The 21403-nt window shown below is 45.1% G+C and overlaps 1 protein-coding gene across 2 annotated transcripts in view; it reads left to right on the top strand.

The window, feature by feature from the left end:
- The first annotated feature begins 1582 nt into the window (after positions 1-1582).
- The window catches only part of PITX2 (paired like homeodomain 2), a 43519-nt gene continuing 23698 nt past the window's right edge, over positions 1583-21403 (top strand). The window contains exons 1-3 of one of the 2 annotated variants that reach the window (XM_014051979.2): positions 1583-1838; positions 13470-13525; positions 14511-14648. In XM_014051979.2, coding sequence (XP_013907454.1) covers positions 13480-13525; positions 14511-14648 — 184 coding nt within the window. In that variant the 5' untranslated portion in view covers positions 1583-1838; positions 13470-13479. Of the gene's footprint in view, positions 1839-7782; positions 8220-13469; positions 13526-14510; positions 14649-21403 lie in introns of those variants that run through there. The other variant, XM_014051978.2, reaches the window with a different exon arrangement.

The raw sequence follows: 21403 nt of genomic DNA, 5'->3' as shown, positions 1-21403 counted from the left end.
TAGGATGCAAAAACTAAAGGTGGCATAGGGAAGTGGTTGCTTAAATCCAAGCATTTGATTGGACCTGGTGTCCTTAACAATAAAGTCTGATTGTAGGAAAAATTGAAGAGTTCTGTTGTGCTGTTTGTCTTTTTTTTTCACCCTGTGGAAATCTACTTTCTACACTCCATTTCTGGATACTGACAGATACCAAAAGAGTTTGACAACTGAACTATTTATAGTTCTGTCACTATCCTTCTAATGTCTCCTCTGCCCATTTATCCCAAGGTCGAAAGCCTGAGCAGGTTCTTCAGGTTTGTTCAGTGTTCCTTTCATTGTGGTGATTTGTTTTCAATGGAAGGTTCCAGGGACACAGCATTGTCTCCTGCTTTGCTTCCTCCTCCAGAGGCAAAGAAGGGGGACTACGACCAAATTCTACCCAAAGATGGGAGGGTGGGAGAAGTAGACACTTTGTTTCCAAAAGTTGAGAAGAACAGTCTTCCTCTCTCCTCTTTCATCTTTGCTACTTGACTTTCCTTTTTTGCAAAAAAACAAACCAACCCAACAGTAGTCAAGGGGGCCCAATTTCATCCCAAGTTATTTATACTATATTTTTTTATTTATAATATTTTTTTGGGCTGTCCCCTAGCCACGGATTGGGTGATATGCTGCCCCCACTACTATAATGGTGCTAAAAAAACAAAAACAAAAAAACCACTATAAATCTCTCCTGTGGAAACTGCAGAGGGGGAAAAAACAAGGTTAAAAAAAAAAGCTCCTGGAAATGATGAGTAGGCAACAGCAGCCTGTGTGCCCTTCAGATCTTTGGGAAACTACCGGTTCTGATGATTTCTGGCTCTTAGCCAGGCTGGTAGGAATTTGAAGTTGAAAACAGCTGGAGTACAGCAGAGTGTTTCCCTTTGGGAAGGACAGGTAGTTTGGCAAAGCAGGAACCGGACTCAATGGCACGGTTCCCACGTCATCCCGCAGCCCCTAGTTCAGAGCTGCTGTGATCCACAACAAAATAAAAAACCAAAAACCCACCACCCTTCCCCTGTTTTCAGAAGCATCTTTCGCTCCCCATAAACCCGACATTCAGACAAGTTCAGGAGCTGAAACCCGAGGAGACCCCTTGGCAAGAAGGGAACATTGGGTCTTTACTAATCCTTCTTCCCCCACCCACCCCGACCCCCGCAAGCTTTCTTCCCCTTCTCTCATTTCCCCCCCTTGTTCGAATTCAACTGGCTGGTTCGAGAGAGTTAGAAAGCAACTTCGAATTCTGTCCTCGGGGCAGCCTTTCCCCCAACCGGGCGCCCTCCGGTTGGGTCCATCCACCCCATCAGGGCTCGGGGAGAAGGAGCGCTCAAGCAGGGCTCGGTCGTGGGGAAAAACGGCGGCTGGGGAGAAAAAGAGAGAGAGAGGAGGCTGCCTGGAAGCGGATGGGATCGCCCAGTGAGAAGTCTGGAATAATTAGACAAAGTTGCAAATAAGCAAAGCCTTTTTGGCTGCTGGACTCTTCTTTTCCTCTCCCCCCCTTTTTTTTTTCTCTCCCAAGGCATGAAGGTGATAATTAAGATTTGGGGGAGAGCGCCGGTCAGGTCACCTCCTCTCTGAGATCAGCGCTTCTTTTCAAGTGTCCTTCTGCGCGGCCAAAGATGACAACAGCAAATCAATAAGCCCTTGAAATGAAAGGGCGCTCCTGCCTGGCCCCCGAGGCGACAGATTTTCCCACCGCCAGCCAGCCCCGCTTCTTCCCTCCTCTTCGCCGCTGCTTTTCCTCCCCAGCAACTTGTGGCATTCCGCCGAGCCGCTTCTTCGCCCTGTCCAGGAAGGCCCCCCCTCTCCTTTCACGGACCCAGGTAAGCGCTCCCGGAGCTGGGGTTTCTCACGCCGCCGCCGGAGCCGCCTGGGTGTCCCAGCCGCCGGGGCTCGACGGCCTGGGAGGAGGGCGGGAGGAGAAGGAACGGGGAAAGCGAGCGGCCGCCGGGGCTAGAGGGCGTCCTCGGATCTGGAGCCGCAGCTCCGGCCACTGGCTGAGGAGGCTGCGACCCGGCTGGCGCAGAGACCAGGCGCGGAAAAAGGGGGGGGTCTCCCTTTGTACTTCTTTCACCTCCCGTTTGCTTCGCTTTGGTTTCTCATGAAGTCTCTGGAAACAGGGGTGGGTGGGTGGGAAATGCCCCTTTTGTGTTTCCATGGATTGTTGCCTTGTGCCCGAACAAGTCCGGATTTGAACAACATTTCTACCTCTAGTGTGGTGTGTGTGTATCTGTCTGTCTGTCTGTCTGTCTGTCTGTCTGTCTGTCTACCGGGGTATGTCCTCCTTCCCTCTTTTCTTTTCTTTATTAATTCCGAGCGTCGGGATGGGACGCCTATAATGAGGCCGTTCATTACTGACTCAAGGCAGACGTGTGTGTGTGTGTGTGTGTGTGTGTGTGTGTGTGTGTGTGTGTATGTATGTATGTATGTATGTATGTATGTATGTATGTATGTATGTATGTATGTATGTATGTATATTCTCTTAGCTCAAGTATTTAAACGTTTCTGGTTTCGCAATGATAATAGGCTACCGGAACACAGGAGGTAGCAGGATGGGTTTTAATTTATATGCAAATGAATGGGTCCGTTCGAAGGGTTTCCCGCTCCCCCCTCCCGCTTTTCTATTTGTATGGAATCGAGATGCCTAGACGAGTAATACGGAAATAAAATCATAGAAGAAATATAGGGGGGGGGGAGGAGGAAATGCAAAAGTCATAAAACAAAAGTGCAGCGCGTGTGTTGTAAACTTCCACCCCATTCGCAAAATTGTAGAGAGGAGGAAGACTCGAAAAACATAATTCAAAACGGGGGGAAAATAAGTAGGAATTCATTAATATTCACCGGTTTTCAAATAAGCCAGTAAAGATGCAAAATCATATATATATTCCCTACTACTGAAATTTCTTCTCCTTCTCTTCCCAACTTTCACATTTAGCTCAGTTCTTCCATGAAATTAGCGTTGAATGTCTGTAAATAGAACTCTTATCAGCTATTCTCTTCGATTTTTCTCATTAGTAGCCTAAGGTGCTAGAACATGATTTTAGTGTAATTATGCTACTATATAAAAATTAGTTTGCATTCCCATCCAAAAATGCTTTCTTTGAAATAACGTCCCCCCCCCCCACTTAACAGATGAGGAAACACGTTTTTCCTTTTTAACTGGGTTAGATTTTAGACATTCTCATTGGGGAAAAATAATGATAGAGCAGAATATTTTCAATATCCGTAGTCAAACTGACAAAAAGATTTACATTCATTTTATTCAAGAGAAATTGATTTGAAAAAGATCTCATTCTTGGCTACGGGGCAATTGCATTCTTGGCGGGTTTGTTTGGGAATCGGTAGCTTTGAACTCCGTGCACCTTGCTAAATTTCATAGGACCAAGTTCTGAATACGCTGCCTGGATTCTATCTTTGGGTCAACCCTATTGAAGTGAAGGGGAATTAACTGCTACCAAGCGAGGTTACTACAGGATGTTGCATTTCCAGGATCAGCATTTTGGTTAAGGACAGTTTTTTACCATCAATTTTAAATAAGTAAAATCTAATGGCAGTTAAAATCGTTTCTGGAATCTAGAACGGGAAATGCTTTGTGAACAGGTCCACCTGATTCCGGAAGTCAAAAGGCTTGTATTTAAGATTGTTATAATCGATCATCAGCTTTGAAGAAATAAAACATGGTGGTTTTTTTTAAAAGAATTGCTACCCGCAATGTCAGTCGATTGGTAGGCAATTAGTAGCCATTATAACTAGTAGCCACTTAAAATCCGCCTTTGGGAATCTTTCTGGAGGTCTTTTTTTTTTTAAGTGTCCGTTTATTTCCTAAATAAACCAGCCGTCCTTGAATGGAAAATCAAGTGCCTGAAATTAGCACTTGCAACTAACTCCACCTGCTTATTAGCCGAGACTTCAATCCTGCCTTTGCTCAATTCGGGATTCATGGAAATGAGCAGAACAAACTTCGTCGGGGCAAAAATGACTTCAGGCGAAGCTTTGCAGAAGCCGAGAAAAGGGGCCATTTTTCCAAAATCCCTTCTTGCGGCTTTTCAGCGATGCTTTCGGAGTGTCCTAAACGGGAGTCTCAGATAATAACCCTATTTAATTACAAAAATAATAAGTCATTGGGGAAGTCGTGCCCCGGCCGTGTAATCGTGTCGCACCTTCTCACAGAGGTAACCTTGAGATAACCCAGTTGGTCTAACCCAGTTAAGACGCTGCATGCTTTGTTTGCGACTAGTCAGGAAAGCGGCTGAGACTCGCCGGGGACCGAAAGGGACCAATGTCTTCACCCCCTACCCAGGATTGTGTTTCATGACCTGGGAGAAAGAGAAAGGGTGCTGGGATGGGGGACGGAGGAGAGGGGGAGGGAAGGAAAGGGATGAGGAGAGAGAAAGAATTAAAATCCGCGTATTAAAGCAGCTCCACAGTTTCCAGACAACCTTTCCAAACTCCTGTTTCGAGGCAGCCTGTCTAATGTATTCCCCAGCGATTCCGGGCATTAATTAGTTGTTTAATAGGAGTATGACTAAAAATGTAAAAGAAGGATTAGGAGCGTGAAACGTATGTCCAGCTCCTTCCACGCACTCGAGGAGGGAATGAAAATCACTCTGTATCTTATGTTTCTCCACCAGCCATTTGCATTTCCCACCAGCTGCTCACTTCAGCTTCACCCCAGTCCTAGCGAGGGAGAGAGAGAGAGAGAAGTTCCCGGCTCTAGTCGTGCTCCGGTCTGAAGCCCCGGCATTGAAGGGGGCAAGGGAGGCAGTCCGGGGACCAACAAGGGTGGGGAGTGGGGGGGAGAAAGCAACTGGAGGCCGGCTGGCAGTCTGGCTAGGTAGCGCAGACGGAGAACCAGCCAGCCAGCATTGGCTGAGGCTTGGCGGGGGGGGGGCGGAGAGGCAGGTCTGTGACAGACCCTAATTTGAAGTGCCTGGAAGAGGCAAGTGGTGGGGAACAAGCGCGCATCTTCCAAGACTCGTGCTGGGAGGAGGAGCAGGGGAAGGAACAACCTCCCCCCCCCTTTTCTCCCGGTCCTCAGACGGATTCAAAGCAAAGGCAGCCACAACACGGAGCGTCTGTTTACCTTAGTTATTTTACCCACTACTGTCCGTACATTAATTAGGTGTATGAAGCACCCGGGTATTCCGGGAGGCGAAGGGCCGCCTGGAAGTCGCTGGGAGCCAAACAAAAGGCTTCATTCTCTCCCGCTCTCCCCCCTCCCCCAGTCCCCCACTTTCACGACCCACTCACCCACCCCCTTCCACTTCACGGAGCGACCGAGAGAGAGATTTTAGGATTAATCCCCATGGATTTATTTTTCCCTTCGCATTCCTTATTGCGATACAAGAACTCGGGGCTCCCTGGCTCTTCCCAAGGACGCGAATGCGGGTTGGTCTGCTGCTCCCTTTTCACACGTGCGGTTTGGGAGCGGTGGGTGAACCCGCAGCGGAAGTATCCGATTCGACTCTAACGCAAGGTGCCTGCGGTGGCCTAGGGGACATGTTTGATGCTTCTAGATTTGGCTAAATATTTACCTTTTCAAATAAAATCGGTAGGGGAAATGATAAGGAGGACGATGATTTCAAATGGCCTGCAAGTGGTAACACTGTATTTGATGTTTAAACACTAAGGAACATTTTAAAAAAATATCGATGGAATGAGAATTTTCCCCATTAAAGCAATTTTATAAATTAATCCTCATGCTTATTCCATTTTTTACTCCAAGCAAATGGGCCTAGGTTTACAGCCATGCTGTAGTAAAGGATTTCCTTCCACGAAACGAAACGAAAATGCTTAAAAATTAAATGCAGGTAAATTAGAATCCATTAAGTGTTTAAGTCTATAGGCTGAGAAGCAGATACTTCAAAATGGCGCCCATTTCTTTGCGTCAGAAACGACCCATTTCCCAGCTTCCAACTACACTAAAGAGAGTTGAAATAAGAGCGCCAAACCAAAGCAACTTTTCTTTTATTATTTTTAGGGTGGGGGAAGAGAGTTAGCTCCTTCAATTATCGTAGAATCGTTTTCCTTCCCTTTTTTAAAAATACAGAACACCCAACAAAACCAAACGTAATAGCGATCTGAAAACGGTTAACTGTATTGAGGTTTAAAAATGGATTTTTATTTTGAAGGGCGTGCTGTGAGCGTGGAACAAATACAAAAAGGCGGCCACAATTTCTTGGAGGTGTTTTAGGCGTAGTGTCTGCAGCTCAAGTTTTGCATTTGTCTGTGCAATTGCTGTGATAGATCTTATAAGTGTTTTTTGGCTAATAGTTCAACAATATTCCCAATTCCCCTTAATGCATGCGGAAATTCTCCTGCGCTGTTTCTTCTTGATAGGGTCGAAGTAACCGAACAGGCCGGATCTCCTCGCGTTTCTTCTCTCAGCCAGAGCTTTGCTCCCGAGAAAGCGCGCCCGGCTCGGGATACACCCCACCACTACCCTCTCTCCCCGGCTGCCTCTCCGGAAACCGCGCCAACTGCAGGGCAGCCACCGCCGTTCGGAAACCGTATTTCTTCCTACGCCTCGTGCCTCGTCATTTTCACCAATGAATGATCGGTGACCCCGGGTGAACCTGCTGGGGGCCGAGACAGCCGAGGAAATTCTACCCTGCGAGGCGCTTCTGGGTCTTGTAGGTCGCGGACCTCACGGCGGAAAGGCCCTTTCGCGCCCTCGCCGCCACCCACCCAACTTTTCCCAGCTGCAGCCCGTAAAATAAGAAAGAAGGAAAAGGCCCCGTTTTCCTGCCGAGTTCATCATGCTGGCTTAAATATTGGGAAGCCCGGTGGGCTGGGCGGCTCCAGGCCCTTTTGCACCGGCTCCTGTGCTCGACCCCCGCTCTTGCACTGCGCCTCTGCCTGCAGCCCCCTTCGGGCCTCGATCCACTTCTACTTTCTCTACGCTCCCCTCTTTTGTTTCTTTCACCGCTGGCTTCAGCGCACTCCCTTTGCTGGGTGCCGAGCTGCGACTTTTAAAAAGGGAAGAAAAGCTAGCTTTGCTTAGAAAAAGGGAGGGCAAGCAGGCCTCTGGGGGAAGAGCTCGCCTTTTCCCAGCCTCGCTCCTTCGCTTCGCTTTCTCCTCCGCTTCCCCGGTACGGAGGACAGCTCTCGGCTTCCGATTTTTTTCCTTTCCTCTGCGCCTGTTTTGCTCCGCTTCTTTAATCGCTGCCTCTTCTCTCCGACGCATCTTTTTTTTTTGTCGTGGTAGGTCGGTCTCTCTCCCGCCCTTCCCCCCCCCTCTCTCTCTGTCACACACACACAAACACACACAGCCAGTAACGCTCGTTCTCTCCGACGGAAACTTTTAACTGTTCTTAGTGAAACTTTCAATAATAAGGAGCCTGTTCCGCCCGCCCAGTTCACTATCAGGCTCCCTTCCCTGCTTTTATTCGGTCTGTCGCGGCGGTTTTTGATTTTTCCTTCTCTGTCTGCCGAGCCCTGGGCTTTTGTTTAACCTCCACATATCTTGGACTATACTTCCCGTCAGCCCCTGGCCAATAGGCATTGTAGTCCATTACTTCGACTGCGCCCCGCAGCTTGATATAGAGGCGGCTCTAACCTTTCTCTCCTTCATTCAGGCTCCATCCGTTCGAGTCCCATTTTTTTTCCTGCCCCCACAATCCCCTTTCTTGGGCACCGTCCTTTCCCAGCAGCAGCAGCAGCAGCTGGGCCGCCCCTGCCTTCTCCTCCTCCCCCCCCCCCGTTATTCACCCCTACCTTTCCCCCTTCCCTCCCCCCCTCCCTCCCTCCGCTCGGCTTGGCCGCCGACTTCAGTTTGGTGGAATCTCTGCTGACGTCACGCGACTCCCCCAGCCAAGCCGAGCGAGCCGAGCCGAGCGGAGTTGAGCGGAACAGGAGCCGCAGGAGAGCCCGAGCCAGGCAGGGGGAGCCGGGTCGCCCGCCGGGAAGCTGCCTCGCTGCTGCTGTCGCCGCCGCCACCAACCTACCCAGGCCCGGCCTCCCCTTCCCTTCCTTCCACGGGCTGCTCGACGCCCCCGTTTCTTCTCCCGGGGATCCTGCTGGGCTGCCGCCCTTCTCTGACTTGGGCGGGCCTCGGGAGTTGCTGCTCCGGGCGCTGGCGGCGGTGCGACCCTTTCCCAGACCTCTCCTCCCCGCCCGGGGATTTGCTCAGCGCTTCGGGACCCGGGACCCAGGACCCATCCCCGCCGGGCAAGGCAGGAGCCATCAAGAGCCAGCTGGAGCCGGTAAGCCCTAGCCCGGAGGTGGGCCGCGCAGTGTCCCTGGGCCAGCGGTGTGAGTTGAGGCGAGTCTGCGGATCTAGTCCCAATTCGGGCGGCTGGTCCCGGCCGGTTTTTTGGGGGGGAGGCGCTCGGCTGGCTCCGAGACTTCGTCTTCCTGCGCTTGATTGGGTCAGGGGCTTTCAGTGTGGTCTCCGCTCGTTTCCAGGTTCTCCCCTTGCCCGACTTAGACGAGCGCCCTTTCCTTCTGGTTCCCCGTCTTTTATTTTTCTATTCTTTTCCCTTGTGGCTGATAAACTTGTCTTGGCATCCTGGCCTTGTAATCTGCCTGGGATCCAGGAAGGAAGGAAGGAAAGAAGGAAGGAAGGAAGGAAGGAAGGAAGGAAGGAAGGAAAGAAAGAAAAGGGAAAGAGAGAGATCAGGTCCTTTTACGGAGCTTTCTCAAATGCAGTTCTTTGCACAATATGATTGGTCCTCCGTGTCCTTTAATGTTTTTTATCCAGTCTTGGGGGGGAGATCGAGAAGGCCAAGTTGCCAAGGAGTTGCCACAATGAAGCTGAGTCTTGCTCTATAACTGAAGTGTAACTTTCGTAAACACATAATTACAATTACAAATCCTAGGATGGTTTACTATGACAAACCACGTGGGGCATCAGGATTCTGAGACGTGGATAACTTAATTTTAGTGAGATCTCAACATTCTATTTGCTTCTTCTAGTCTCATTTAAAAGGTAACGTTTTGTGAAGTTTGTGGCAAGTTTTGAGGGGTGTTTTTTTTTTTTTTTTTTTTTGCTTTGTCTTGTCTTGACTTCTAACTCCATCATATCCCTATTATTAAATCTGGTTCTTCTTCCAAAGGCAAATTATAAAGAGTAATTTGTGTTTCTTTTATTTTTAAAGATCAGTGAAGAAGACTTAAACAAGAAACCAGGCAGGAAATAAGAATTAAGGGAGGGTCCCTCTAATTAATTTAGTTGGCTTTACAAAAGTTCCTCTACATTCCACGGGTGAATCCACCTTTAAAGAGAAATGCAACATTCTTCTCTTAATTTTTCAACTATTCCAAATAATGAAAACAAATCTTACCCCGTACAATTCCTGGCTATGTCTTTTGATGCCCGTCCATCTTCTTGACCTATTTTTGTACTTTTCAAGAATGCCCATTTGAATTGCTAAGAATCAGGTTATAGGTCTAACTAAAATGCCACGAAAATGCCGAAAAATGCTCGTTGTGAGTCACTTGCTATTGATGAGGGAAGGGGGGGGAAACACACCAAACACAGAATTATAATCTGCAGTGCGACTTACTTCATTTTTTGCATTTCTGTAAAAGATGCACTTTATTTTATTTTAGCTATTTTTGCTTAGAGTGTACATGGGTTCCTCATAAAAGCAATTTAAGTTTGTGGATTTAAAACAACAAAATGAAAATAAGAGGCAAATACATGATGAAGAAGACTGGGTGCAAAAAATATTATGGTTCTAATTGTAATATTGATTGGTGGATACTAAATTATTTGGTAGAGGGTCCCATTTATTCTATTTATGTGATTATTTGCATGTACTGTAGAAGCAGTCTAGCATCTGGAGCTAATATTAATAAAACCTAACAGTCATTCCCAAGAGCCTTCTCCTGCTCCCCTCCCCCGTAGATAAATTTGCAGGTTGGATGTTAAAAAAATCATTTTTTTTCTTGGCAAAAATCTGGTTCCTTTCTTCTTTCTCACTGTAGTCTTAACCTTACTTGCCCAACTAGTTTTAACTTGGTACTGCCTTCTGTATAAATATGAATAGACTTCAGCTGCAAATTTCTTTTTTTCTCAACTATCAGGAATCCTTGCAATCAAATAAAAATTTATATTCCAAAATAAGTAAGAACAAGATTCTAAAACAATGGATAAATAGAACTGCTGATATTGCGTTTTTTAAAATAATATTTTCTAGCGGTTCAGTTTTTGGAAGTGAAGGACTTAAAGCAAAAATTAATGCCCGTATGTTCAATTAATTAGCGATAAGGCAAGCGATGAGCCTGAGAGTTTGAATTTATCCTGGGAAACCTGCTTGACAAAACCCACTTTAAGGACCTCTAAGAGAAATTAAAAGGGACTCTCAACTGCCTTTCTCTAACAGTTTCACTATAGATCTCAAATTAGGCCTTCCTTGTGGGAAAAAATGTCTCCTCTTGCTTCTTCTGTTGTAACTCAGAAGATGAACTGTTTCTGGGCACCTTACATGTCAGTCTTGACTGCTGAAAACTAAAGAACTTATGACCTTTTCCATATGTCCCCCTGGCCACATACATTAAACCGAAGCAATATCTCAATTGCATCCATTGCTGGCACCCAGTTCTACTCCAAGAGACTTCGGAATAGCTGGTGGCTTGGAGAGAAATCAGAGGGCTCTGATCTGAGATCTTAAGGCCAGCCTGGGTGGGAAGAAATCAGCAATCTTACTAGCTTGTAGGAATTTTCTCCCCTAGCCAGAAAACTTCATCTGAAAAACAAGTTTTCCTTGGGAGACACATCTTTTGTAAGTCAGCTTAAATAGGCTGGAGGGGTATCACCCTCATCATCCTCATCATTAAGTCAAGGGGATTATTGTTCATCTTCCTGGCTGTTTCTGATTAGCCAGTTAAGGCAGAGCCGTCCTGTCCCCCAAGGATTTCGGAGAAGGCTCAGAAGGATAAGTTGGTTAAGAGTGAGCGCCCATTAACACACCCGAAATGGTGGAAGGGGATATTGGGGAATGGGGGATGCTAAATTATCCAACGGAAAAGGACATGCAAATTTTCTATCAGAATTACCATAAGTAAACATTTGAAGCCTGGACTAATAACCTCCCATCTGTGTTACTTCATATCGAGTTAGTTGAGAGCTCTGGTGATGATTTTTGTAATATCTCCCAAACAGACATCTCAATCAGGCACTAATCTTGCTCCTTTTTTTCCCCTTAACATCTCTTTTTTTAGTGTTAAGTTATGGTGTTTGTCCTGTTCTGTTCTGTTCGTTCTGCTCTATTAAGTTTAAACAGTACTCTTCAGAAGAGTTAAAAGTTGATGTGAATGGGGCATCTAAAGTGTTAGGAAGGCAGCCCTTCTGCCCTTCTATCTAAAGGAGACAGAGAAGGGAAGTAGTCCATTGCCTTTCTTGCCCTGTTTCCTCTCCATCCCAAAAGGGCCTCCCTTCAAAGCTGCACTGGAGAGGCTGCCTCCTCTATCTGCCAAGAGGGCTCTTCATTTGGGCTTCCATTCTCCACCAATAAGCCAGAGACCCCAGAGTGTGCAAATTCAAACCCAGACTTTCCTGTTTTTCCAAGATCAATCCACACTAGTGATTTATAGCAACATCTGCCAGTCGGTGCTGTGGCGGTACAAAGGCTGCTTCCGTAACTGTTACAGTGGGATGGTGATGGTTCTGTAAAGTCAATCTTTGGAAATGGAAAAGGTATCTACAGTGAGGCACACCTGCTCCTGTCTCTTGAAAAGAATATCCCTTCCCACATGTGGAGGTGACACCCATCAAACCTTCCTGCTCCGTTATGTAAATTGCAGCATTGTTAAGCCGAATATCTTGATATGCTCTCCTGGCTCAAAGATGTCAGCTATTGATTTATTCCAGTGGATTTAGACAAGTCTAACATTTCATAGGATCAGGCTGGGTGAGCCCTTGTTAACTCACGAGCAGCTTTGGTTTTATTTGGGAGTCTGTTGCACTGAATCACCTGAGCTTTGCTTTCAGGTAAATGCCCAGCCTTAAGACCTTAATTTTTTGTGAAGGAGACTGCAGCTCCCCCTCTCTTCAAGTCCATGGGGTTGATTTCCTCAGTGAAACCAATCTCAAACATCTTGATTTGAATCAATAGCATCCAGCAAGTTTAGACAAGCCCATTTCTAGGGAAACAGATTGTGAAAGTTGGGATTCCTCATCACAAATGAATGGATGGGAAAATGGGCCATTTCGAGAGGAAAAAATAGTTTTGGGTAGTTAAATTGAAGTAAGCTGTTTATGACACATACACAGGAGTGAACAGAATTTTCACACTAGTGCATTTTTATTTCATTGATTCAAGAGATGTCTTTGTCTCTTTGTTTAGAATGAGATGTATTTATTTATTTATTGCATGCAGCATCCCTATGTGAGAAAATCCACTTTTCCCTCTAATTATATAACCCCTGCAGATCTATGTGCATTGAAATGGTTCTGTCAGAAGAGAAATAACCCGGGGCCACTGGGCATTTTGTCAGATTCCAGTTGTGAAATGTTGCGCGTGAATTCACATTAGGTTTGCATCAGTGGACTTGGTGTGTGTATGTGTGTGAATTTATTCCATAATGAAATTTATGCAGAGTCAAAATTCAAATTCAATGAATGAGAAAGCTGGATGGCCTTAAGTTTCTTCTAGAGTCCAAAAGCTTAAATCACTGGTCAAGTTGATTTCCTGGATTTAGTCTTTGATTTCTTTGGTTCGAGCATCAGAATTTAAAGCATGTGAAGTACATCTGCTTCACCCCCCTGCCTTGAAATGCACAGTCGAAAGAGATCTGCAAGTGTGTACACACACACCACATGGGGAGGAGGAGGAATAGCCTTCACAGGGATGACCTCAAATCAGGGGTGCGAGTAGAGTCTGGTCAAAAAAGTTGATACATATGAAGAATAAGTAAATTTTGGATTATGTGAGTTGGATCACCATCTTGACTTTTTGACAACTCCCTCTGGAGCTCAGCATTTTTATAACCGAATTTAGCAATGCTAGTCTGCTCCTGAGTTTTTTAATACTAGCTTTCCCAATCTGATACCTTAAATGCCCTTTGCCCCCAATTTCCAGACTTCACCATGCTAGCTGGCATCTACCAGGGCTTAAATCAAAGCATTTGACTGAAAAATAATGGGAAATTGGAATCAACCTTTAGGTATAAGTTTATTGTAATTTTATTGTGTTTTGATGTGTTTGTTCATTATAACTTATGGTTTTACTTTATAAGGATATTACCCGGAGTCACTTCGGGGCGGAGTCACTTCGGGGCGAAATGGGCGCCGAACAAATTTAATAAATAAATAGGGGTCTAGACGGGGACCATTTTTTTCCCTTCCCCATTCATTACTGGAGGATGGCTTGTTTGCGACGCGACGGCTTGCGTTGTTTTTCTTTCAAGCGTCGCTGTTTTGTTTTGTTTTTTTTTCTCGTCTGACTTTTGCGAAGCTGACGTTTATTTCGCCTGTCATCTCAATGCCAATCCGTCTTGATGTTTTGCAGATAACGGGTTATGGAGTCCAACTGCCGTAAACTGGTATCGGCTTGCGTCCAGTTAGGTAAGAAAAAAAAATGCTTCGCCCCGAACTGCTTTTTCGTTTTTAACCGGAACGACCCGCAGTGTTTAAGGTCGAAGTGTGCTTGCACGCCGTTTACTTCTTGTCCGTTTTCAAGAGAGAGACCTTTAAAGGTCCGGGTGGTGATAGTTATATGTAGCGGGCGCCTTCACGGGGTGCACCATCACGGGATAAAATTCGGGGCTCAAAAACCCAGCGAAAATCCTGAAACCCTCCCCCTTCCCTCAATTGATCGGGTGAGAATTAAGGCGCCCTCCATCAGCCTGCCAGCCTAGCAGTTCGAAAGCCTGTAAAAAAGGCAAGTAGAGCTGAGTCATGCTGGCCACATGACCACGGAGACGCCTTCGGACAGCCCTGGCTCTTCGGCTTTGAAACGGAGATGAGCACCGCCCCCTAGAGTCGGGCTCGACTAGCACATATGTGCGAGGGGAACCTTTACCTTAGGTGGGGGGAGTAAAAATAGAAAGACCTAAATGAAGTATCTTTACAAGTTTCATGTAGATGATATTGATGATTAATAGTAACAACCAGAATGTCATTTAAATCTAATCTTTTGCACACAATTGTGTACAAAAAAACCTTCACCATCATCCAAGCGCTGTCCCGGACTCTTCTTCGGGGGGGGGGGGAGGTATACCCAAAAGCTGGTGAACTGAAAAGAGCCCCGAGGCTTCTAGCCCCGGGTAAAAGCGCCCTTGCCGTTCGACGGCCCGGTTCGCCTCGTCGCGAAACTCGAAGCCCAACGGAGGTCCAGGGAGAAGTGGAAGGCTATGGGGATCCTCCAAGGGGACCAGCGCCTCCACCTTCGCCTTTCCCAGTGGCGTCGGGGCTATCCCTCAGGCCCCCAAGACCCATCATCCCCAGCCAGCCCCATCTAGACAGTAAGGACTTCAGATCCCCCACACACATCCACCACCACCCTTTCCCTCTGCGGAACCAACAGCCCTCCTTCTCTTTCCCTCTTTAGGGGTGCAGCCTTCGACCGTCGAATGTCTCTTCTCCAAAGACCCCGATATTAAAAAGGGGGACTTCGGCGAGGCTCCGGAAGGCAGGAAAGAGGCTTCCAGCAGCAAACACTTCGGCAGGGCCCACCCCAGCGCCAACGGTGAGTCCAGGCGGGCCGCCTCTGCCTGCTCAGACGAGGGAGGGGGGCAGAGATCGGCGCACCCACCCCGGCCGTGAAATCTCCCCCAGGGCTCTAAGGACGGCGGTGGGGCGAGCCTCACGGCTCCCACGACCAAGGCAGGCACGTCGCTTGAGCCCGGAGGGAAAAAAAAATCCCGGGGATGGGCGCCGTCGTGGGAGTGGGGGGTGCACGGTGGGAGAGTCAAAACAAGGGGGGCTCTCCCTCCTCTTTCCCAAAGCTTTCGGCGCAGCTGTTGGCTCGTCTGCGGCGACCCGGGCGAGGGTTTTTGCGCGCTCTCCCAGCTTTCCTCGCGGCGCAGGGCGGCGAGCTGAAGGTGGTGCAAGGGCGCCCTCTGCTGATGAGGATTGGGTGCGGAGCGGAGAGCCGCTCGGTGAAAATGTGCTTTTTGGCGAAGGGAATTTGATCGGGTGGTTTGGTGTTATTTTTTTTTCCTGGGAAGGGAAAATATTTGTATTGAGCACGCCTGTTTGCCAGGAAATGCTACCGGCGTGCCACCCTTGGCGATTTTCTTTTAACACCCCCCCCCCCCCCAAAAAAAAGATCTCGGTTGATTCGTCTGTATCTCCACCGAATTCGAAGCGTCGGTTCGTGGCACTATCGCGTACAAGGGCTGGCAATAATGGTAGGTGTAGAAAGTAGGACGGCAATGATAGGTCTTTGCTTTTTGCCATTCTCGGGAAAGGCAAGTGGCATTTTCCTTGTTTCTTTCAGTTAAGTATCGATGTTTATTAAAAAATATATGTCCCAGTATATTTTTACAAAATATCCATAACAAAGTGATTTTAGCAGCCTGTTTCCCCAATCCAAAATGGGAAAATAGGGAAAAAGAGGGGGGAGGGACAGCCCTTTTGCTGTTTAAACCAACAAGCTGGAAATAAAAGTAAAGGCGACCTTTCTTGTTTTGTTTTTGTTTTGTTTGCAGTGGTATAGAGTATATTACTATCCTAATAAGATAGCTCTGGCTGTCCTTGTTTTTAGAAGGCAGTTGTGTTTAATTAGCAGAAATGCCATTTCCTTAATACCTCCAAAGACGATAACAACTTTCTTCAGAGCGAGTGCATTGTTTATGCAGATGGGCATGGTGGTTTAGGAGAAAGCGCACGGATTGTTAAATCCAATGGCTTCCTAATTGGAAAAGTTCCACTGAGCCCAGTGGTGCTTCTCAAGAAAGTACCCGGGCAGAAGTACCACTCAAGTTGTTTCAAAAGCATCGCTACAACACAATCCTACAACACAATCCGTAGGAAGGGGATTTAGGCATTAGCTCACAATCCTCCATCACAGGCGATTGCCCCACTGGCTTCCTTGGGGGTGATTTCAGCACAACCAAATCTCTCTGGCACAGGCCCATGGCAGGGAAGGGGGGGAGGCATGTTGATGGGGTATGGTCGTTGGTAAAAGTGGGGTTGGGGAAGCTGCCTTCGATATATGACCCCCTTCACCTAAATTAAAGCTTTTGTGATTCCCAGCCAGGGGGATCCATTGCTGGGAGTTGGAAGTGCAGTTGACATTGCCGATTGCAGATGTGGTAATCTAACACTTTTGCACAGAGAGCCTGGCACTCACTCACCTGGGGATCTGGTCAAAGAATGTGTGCCATAGAGATTTGCTGACAAGGAAGTGTATACAAAATGCACTAGTTCGGGGCAATTCCGCTGAATGGGTTGCACCGGGGCGAGGTCTCAGCTATGCAAGGGATGAGTAAAATTTGATTGGGCGTGAACCTCATATTTCCCTGCTGAACGGTGCGCAGGAACAGTGGCGTTTGCTGTCGCGTGAAGTTGCGCCCCTGCAAAAATTCGACCCCACCCTTGGAAAAACCCTTTGTAAGACAACAAAAGCGAATTGGCTGGAGGCCTGGATCTGCGCTGAGCTCCCCAAAGAGACCCTCCAGCCTAAAGTCTTTCGACTCAAACAAGGGGACATAATTCCCAGGCAAAAGATTCTCCTCCCGCGCAAAGAACGCCTCAGAGGATGATGAGTTGGGAAATCACATTGAAAGGTACGTTATCGAGATGTTTTTTAAAAAACCACCTTTTCCAGGAAGAGTCAAGTGTTGAAGAAAGCCAGTTCAGGGGATCAGGGTTGTCTGCTGCGGTTGTCTGCTGCGGGAGCTGGGATCCTCATAGAAAAAGGCAACTTTGATTTAGGGGGAGAGGGGACCCACAACAGAAAATTACCTTCATATTCTGTGGATGCCCTAAATCGAATTAGGTGGAAACTGCCACAATATGCCATGTCTTTTTTTCTCTCTCTCTCTTGAATCAGAAAGGAAATGGCCAAAGGTGGTTGTTGCTTTTTTTAGAAAAAAGAGGAGAAATCATCTTAAACTGAAGATGGAATTTTAAAAAAACCCAAGCGAAGGACCAGATGGAACAATACTGGGGAAGAAAGACTCCAGGGCTAAATATATCCTAAGTGAGAATGGTGGAGTTGTCAATAGGACTCACCTGCTTTTCAAACCTTCTGCACAACGGAATGAGGAAAATTAAGAGAATTGCAATCCCACCTATGGAAGGATTGGGACTTGGGTGGGAACAGACTATATTTTGTATTTTAGAAAGTGAAGACAAAGCCATGTGGAGTTAAAAAGACAGAAACCGATCAGATGCATCTCTCCAGATGCCTCAAGAAGAATGATTTCAGGAATGCTTATCACAAGTGAATTTGAAATGTCTCAAAAGTGGGCCTTGTAGCCTGTATCCTTCCTCGCTTCCTGCTTTCTTTCAAATAATATAAATGGGACTTACTTCCTATGTAGACCAATCTTATTCCTAAGTAGAATGCAGAGGATTATTGCTTTCGGCAGCTATCCTATGTTTATCAAAAAGTGCCTCAAAAACAGGTCTGAAAAAGATTTCTGATAAATGCATTCAATGAAATGAATGATAGCTGTCCCCAATAAGAGAGTGGTGTGTCCTTTTCATTCCAAAGCCTATTTGGCAAAGTGAGAAAGAAAGGAGGCTTCCATTGATGGATTTCAGGCAACTCCATTGCCGTCTCTGGAATCATCATCAAAATGAAAAATCCGTTTTGTTAAAGAAGATCTTTGCTGTGAAACCCATACATCTCCCTCCAGCTTGTTTGTTTTAAATGCAGTGGGAAAGTTTTAACAAAACTTAGAACAATTTGCAAATGTCACAAAAATGCCCATATTTTGACTTCACTAACCAAATACTCATCAGCCTTCCAATCCCAAGACCTTTCAGACTTGCTGGACCACACATCTGCTCATAAGCTCTAGGTTTTTGGAGGCCAATGGTTGAGGATGATGGTTGCTATAGATGAGAGAATAAGTTCAATACATTCTCAACAACCTCACTGGGTGGGCAGTGGGCAGTTTGTAAAACAAGACATTCTTCTTCCATGCAATGGTTCAATACATATTTAACTTGGAATAAATCTTTTCGAGTTCACAGTGGGGCTTGCTTGTGAATAAATATATGTACAATCTTGCTATCAAAAGAACTGAAATGCAAATGTTGCTGATTAGTTTAATTCAATTATTTGGAATATGTTGAGGAGTATCCAACACGTAGCTCTATGATCAATCCAATGACACTTGAGAACTCTAACCTTAAGATGTCTTTTTGACTTTCTGCAATCCTTAAAACAAATTCTCCAAGCAGATGCAATTCCAGGCAAGGATTTACTTAAGCAGGAGGGGCTGAATTCACTGCATTGGATTTTGGTTTTAAAAACACAGACACAGGGGAAAAGGTCCAGTTGGGAAAGCTTTGTTTGTGACAAACCGGTTTTTCTAAGTCTGGGTGGGATGTTTGCTAAACAGGCTTCCTAGAAAGTAAACTGCCCTGAACTTAGGCCAAAAACAAAAAAAGGTTGCTATTCTGGGCAGTGGTTAAATTTAAACTGACAAGCATTTAATTGAAATCTTAATGTCCAGGTAAGCCAGGCAAATGTGAACATCACTTATTTTAGAAGTCTAATTCAAAGAAATACTGAGAAAGGTTTACAAGTTAAGTTGCCTATTTATCCTTCTTTCTTTCCTTTTAATGGAGACATGTTGCTAGGGGGATTAATCCTTCATAGATTTTAAATATGTTAATTGACCCCAAACAATTCCTCAATTCAGCACTACCTAGCTTAAATTTGGTGTTGCTTTTATTGTTGTTTTAATGCACACCTTCAAAAAGGCAATTTATTTGTAAAAGACAATTAGTACTTTTAAAAAAAAGATAATGCTAGTGACTGCCTACCTGCCTAAAATCTACCTACCTACCTACCTACCTACCTACCTACCTACCTACCTACCTACCTACCTATCTATCTATCTATCTATCTATCTATCTATCTATCTATCTATCTATCTAGCCATCTGCATCCAGCCATCTAGCCACTCTTGTAGTCATACCAGTACATTCTTCTTGTTGTAGTATTGTTATTATAAACTATATAAAGATTCGGTTCCACCACAAATGGGCGAACGTTCGCGCTTTTGTCGGGTCACGAAAGATTCAACTACTTTGAAATTAAAACTATGTATTTGTGTATGTATTGAATTATTGATTTATATCCCAATGTATACAAAAGTCTCTTCTCAAACTTTTTCACAACGGCCCAGATAGGTAGATTAGACTGAAATAATAATTGACTCAAAATCACCCAATGAGCTTCCAGGGTTGGGGGTAAACTTTCTTCTGAGTCTCTTCAATCTTGACCTATACCTTCATCACCATGTCAACAATATAGAGTGATTCCAACCGATTCCAATCAATTTGGAATGACAAATCACATTATGTCAGTCCAAATTGATGCTGGTGGTTTTGGCGTAAAAACACATGTGCACCAATGTATAATGATCCAAATGAGTCCTAAATCAAATAAAATGGCTATTTGAACCAATTTGACTTCAAAATCAACCTTAATCAGATCAGATCGATTCATAAATGTGTAACATTTACGTTTTGCTTTCCAACTATAGTTGATACATGTTAGTATAAGGATATCAGGAAAGCTAACTGAATGAAACCAAGAGTATGTTTTTTGTCTGTCTTTGTTTCCATGTCAATGGCATGCCTTAGTGCAGTGCACCTGAGCAACTGATACTCAATAGGAATTGAATATTTTTATGCATTGATCCTAACTCATTAATAGTATTATTGTACTCACCTTCCAAGGTGTCTATGTGCAGTACATCTTTTAGGACTCTTTTAATGTTCTCCTGTGTAGAATTTCATTTCATTTTAATGCAAGCACTAAAATGTGTAATTTATTGAGCAACATTTGCTAGGTGGGATAATGTATTTTTCATTTCAATTCATTAAAAAATCCACAATACAATCCACAAGATTTAAGAGCTCTGTGTGTCTTAGAGAAGGAGATGAACACCTTCTGAGTAGATCTCCCTACTGAACTGGGACCTAACAGTTCTTATTGTGGAAGTTAGTTATCTGAATTGAGTTATCTGAATTGAGTGGCAATTGTTTCCAGAGAAATGCTGAATTACCCTAGGCATTAAGTGAGCTTTGGGATGCTAAAACTCCCATTGAATTCAACTTGCCTGTTTTGGATGGACATACTTCCAATACAGGGCATACAGGTTATCTGAGGGACTGTCTCACCCCACTAGGATTGGCCCATCCCATTCATGTTGCCAGAGAGGCATGCTGTGGGTCCCATCAGTCCAGGAAGAGGTCTTTCTCTGCTCTTGTGCCTCCGATGTGAGGTTGGCCCCAATCTTCCTATCCTTTCCTAAGCCTAAAGACCTGAATCTGCCAGTGAGCCTGTGGCCCCAAACAGTTCAATGGAGGTAACAACAGATCCCATATTCTGCTCCTGCCTTCCCCCTTAATTTTTAATTCTTGCTTGTAATTTATTTATGTTATATAGTACCTTATGGTAGGATGGGCACTCAATACCCATTTTTTTAAAATAGATAAATACATATCTGTATATATAAGAATGTTAAAGGACTTCATCCTATATAGTCGTAATTTTACTCTTCAAAGGGCTACACATCAGTTTCCCATAGGCAGAATGTTATTTTATCTCAAATCATTGCAGAAAAGGCATTCCCATGTCCAGATTGCTTCAGCTCAAAATTGTCAAGTGATGCTCTGGATAATTTATCAGGGTTCTCCTGTATAACTGACCTATGGGTCTGCTTCAGATTTAGGAAACAAACAAAAAAATACTCCTTGGATTACAGTTTATAATGCAATACAGTGCATATCTCTTCTGGATTAAATTAATCTTAATCAGGATTCTGATTCACTACATTCCAAATAAATGAGTCTAGTTGCAAACTTAAGCATACTTCCTGCCGTAGATTTATCAAATATTTTTGTTAGCGCATGCAGCCTTTTAACAAGGGAGCGACTCTGTGGGACTTTATTCTGAGTGAAGATGTATAGAATAATTTCAGCAACCAGAAAGTAATCTGGGCCATCCTAGCTACATTTGAACCACAGAACTAGTTCTATACCATGTTTCAAACCTGAAACCACATCAAGTAATATGGGAAACAATGGGAGTTTTCTTCCATGTGTGGAATCTCTTTTCCAGAATGACTTTTATAATGAGGAATATTAGAGCTCAGATTTCTAAACCATCTTCAGTTTTGTTGGTGTCTTGATAGTTTTTATAGTTTGCAGGGCAGCCAAGGTCCATGAAGATTTTCTTGGGAAACAGGAATATTTCTTAAGTATGTCTACCATATTGAAAACCTAGTGAAATGATATGGTTTGCTTCTG

The sequence above is a fragment of the Thamnophis sirtalis genome, unplaced genomic scaffold, assembly GCF_051295495.1.
Source record: "Thamnophis sirtalis isolate CommonGarterSnake01/CBP01778 unplaced genomic scaffold, rThaSir2_p1.2 scaffold_10, whole genome shotgun sequence".
Taxonomy (NCBI): domain Eukaryota; kingdom Metazoa; phylum Chordata; class Lepidosauria; order Squamata; family Natricidae; genus Thamnophis; species Thamnophis sirtalis.
The sequence above is the reverse complement of the archived record's forward strand: the minus strand, read 5'-3'. Positions and strand labels throughout refer to the sequence as shown.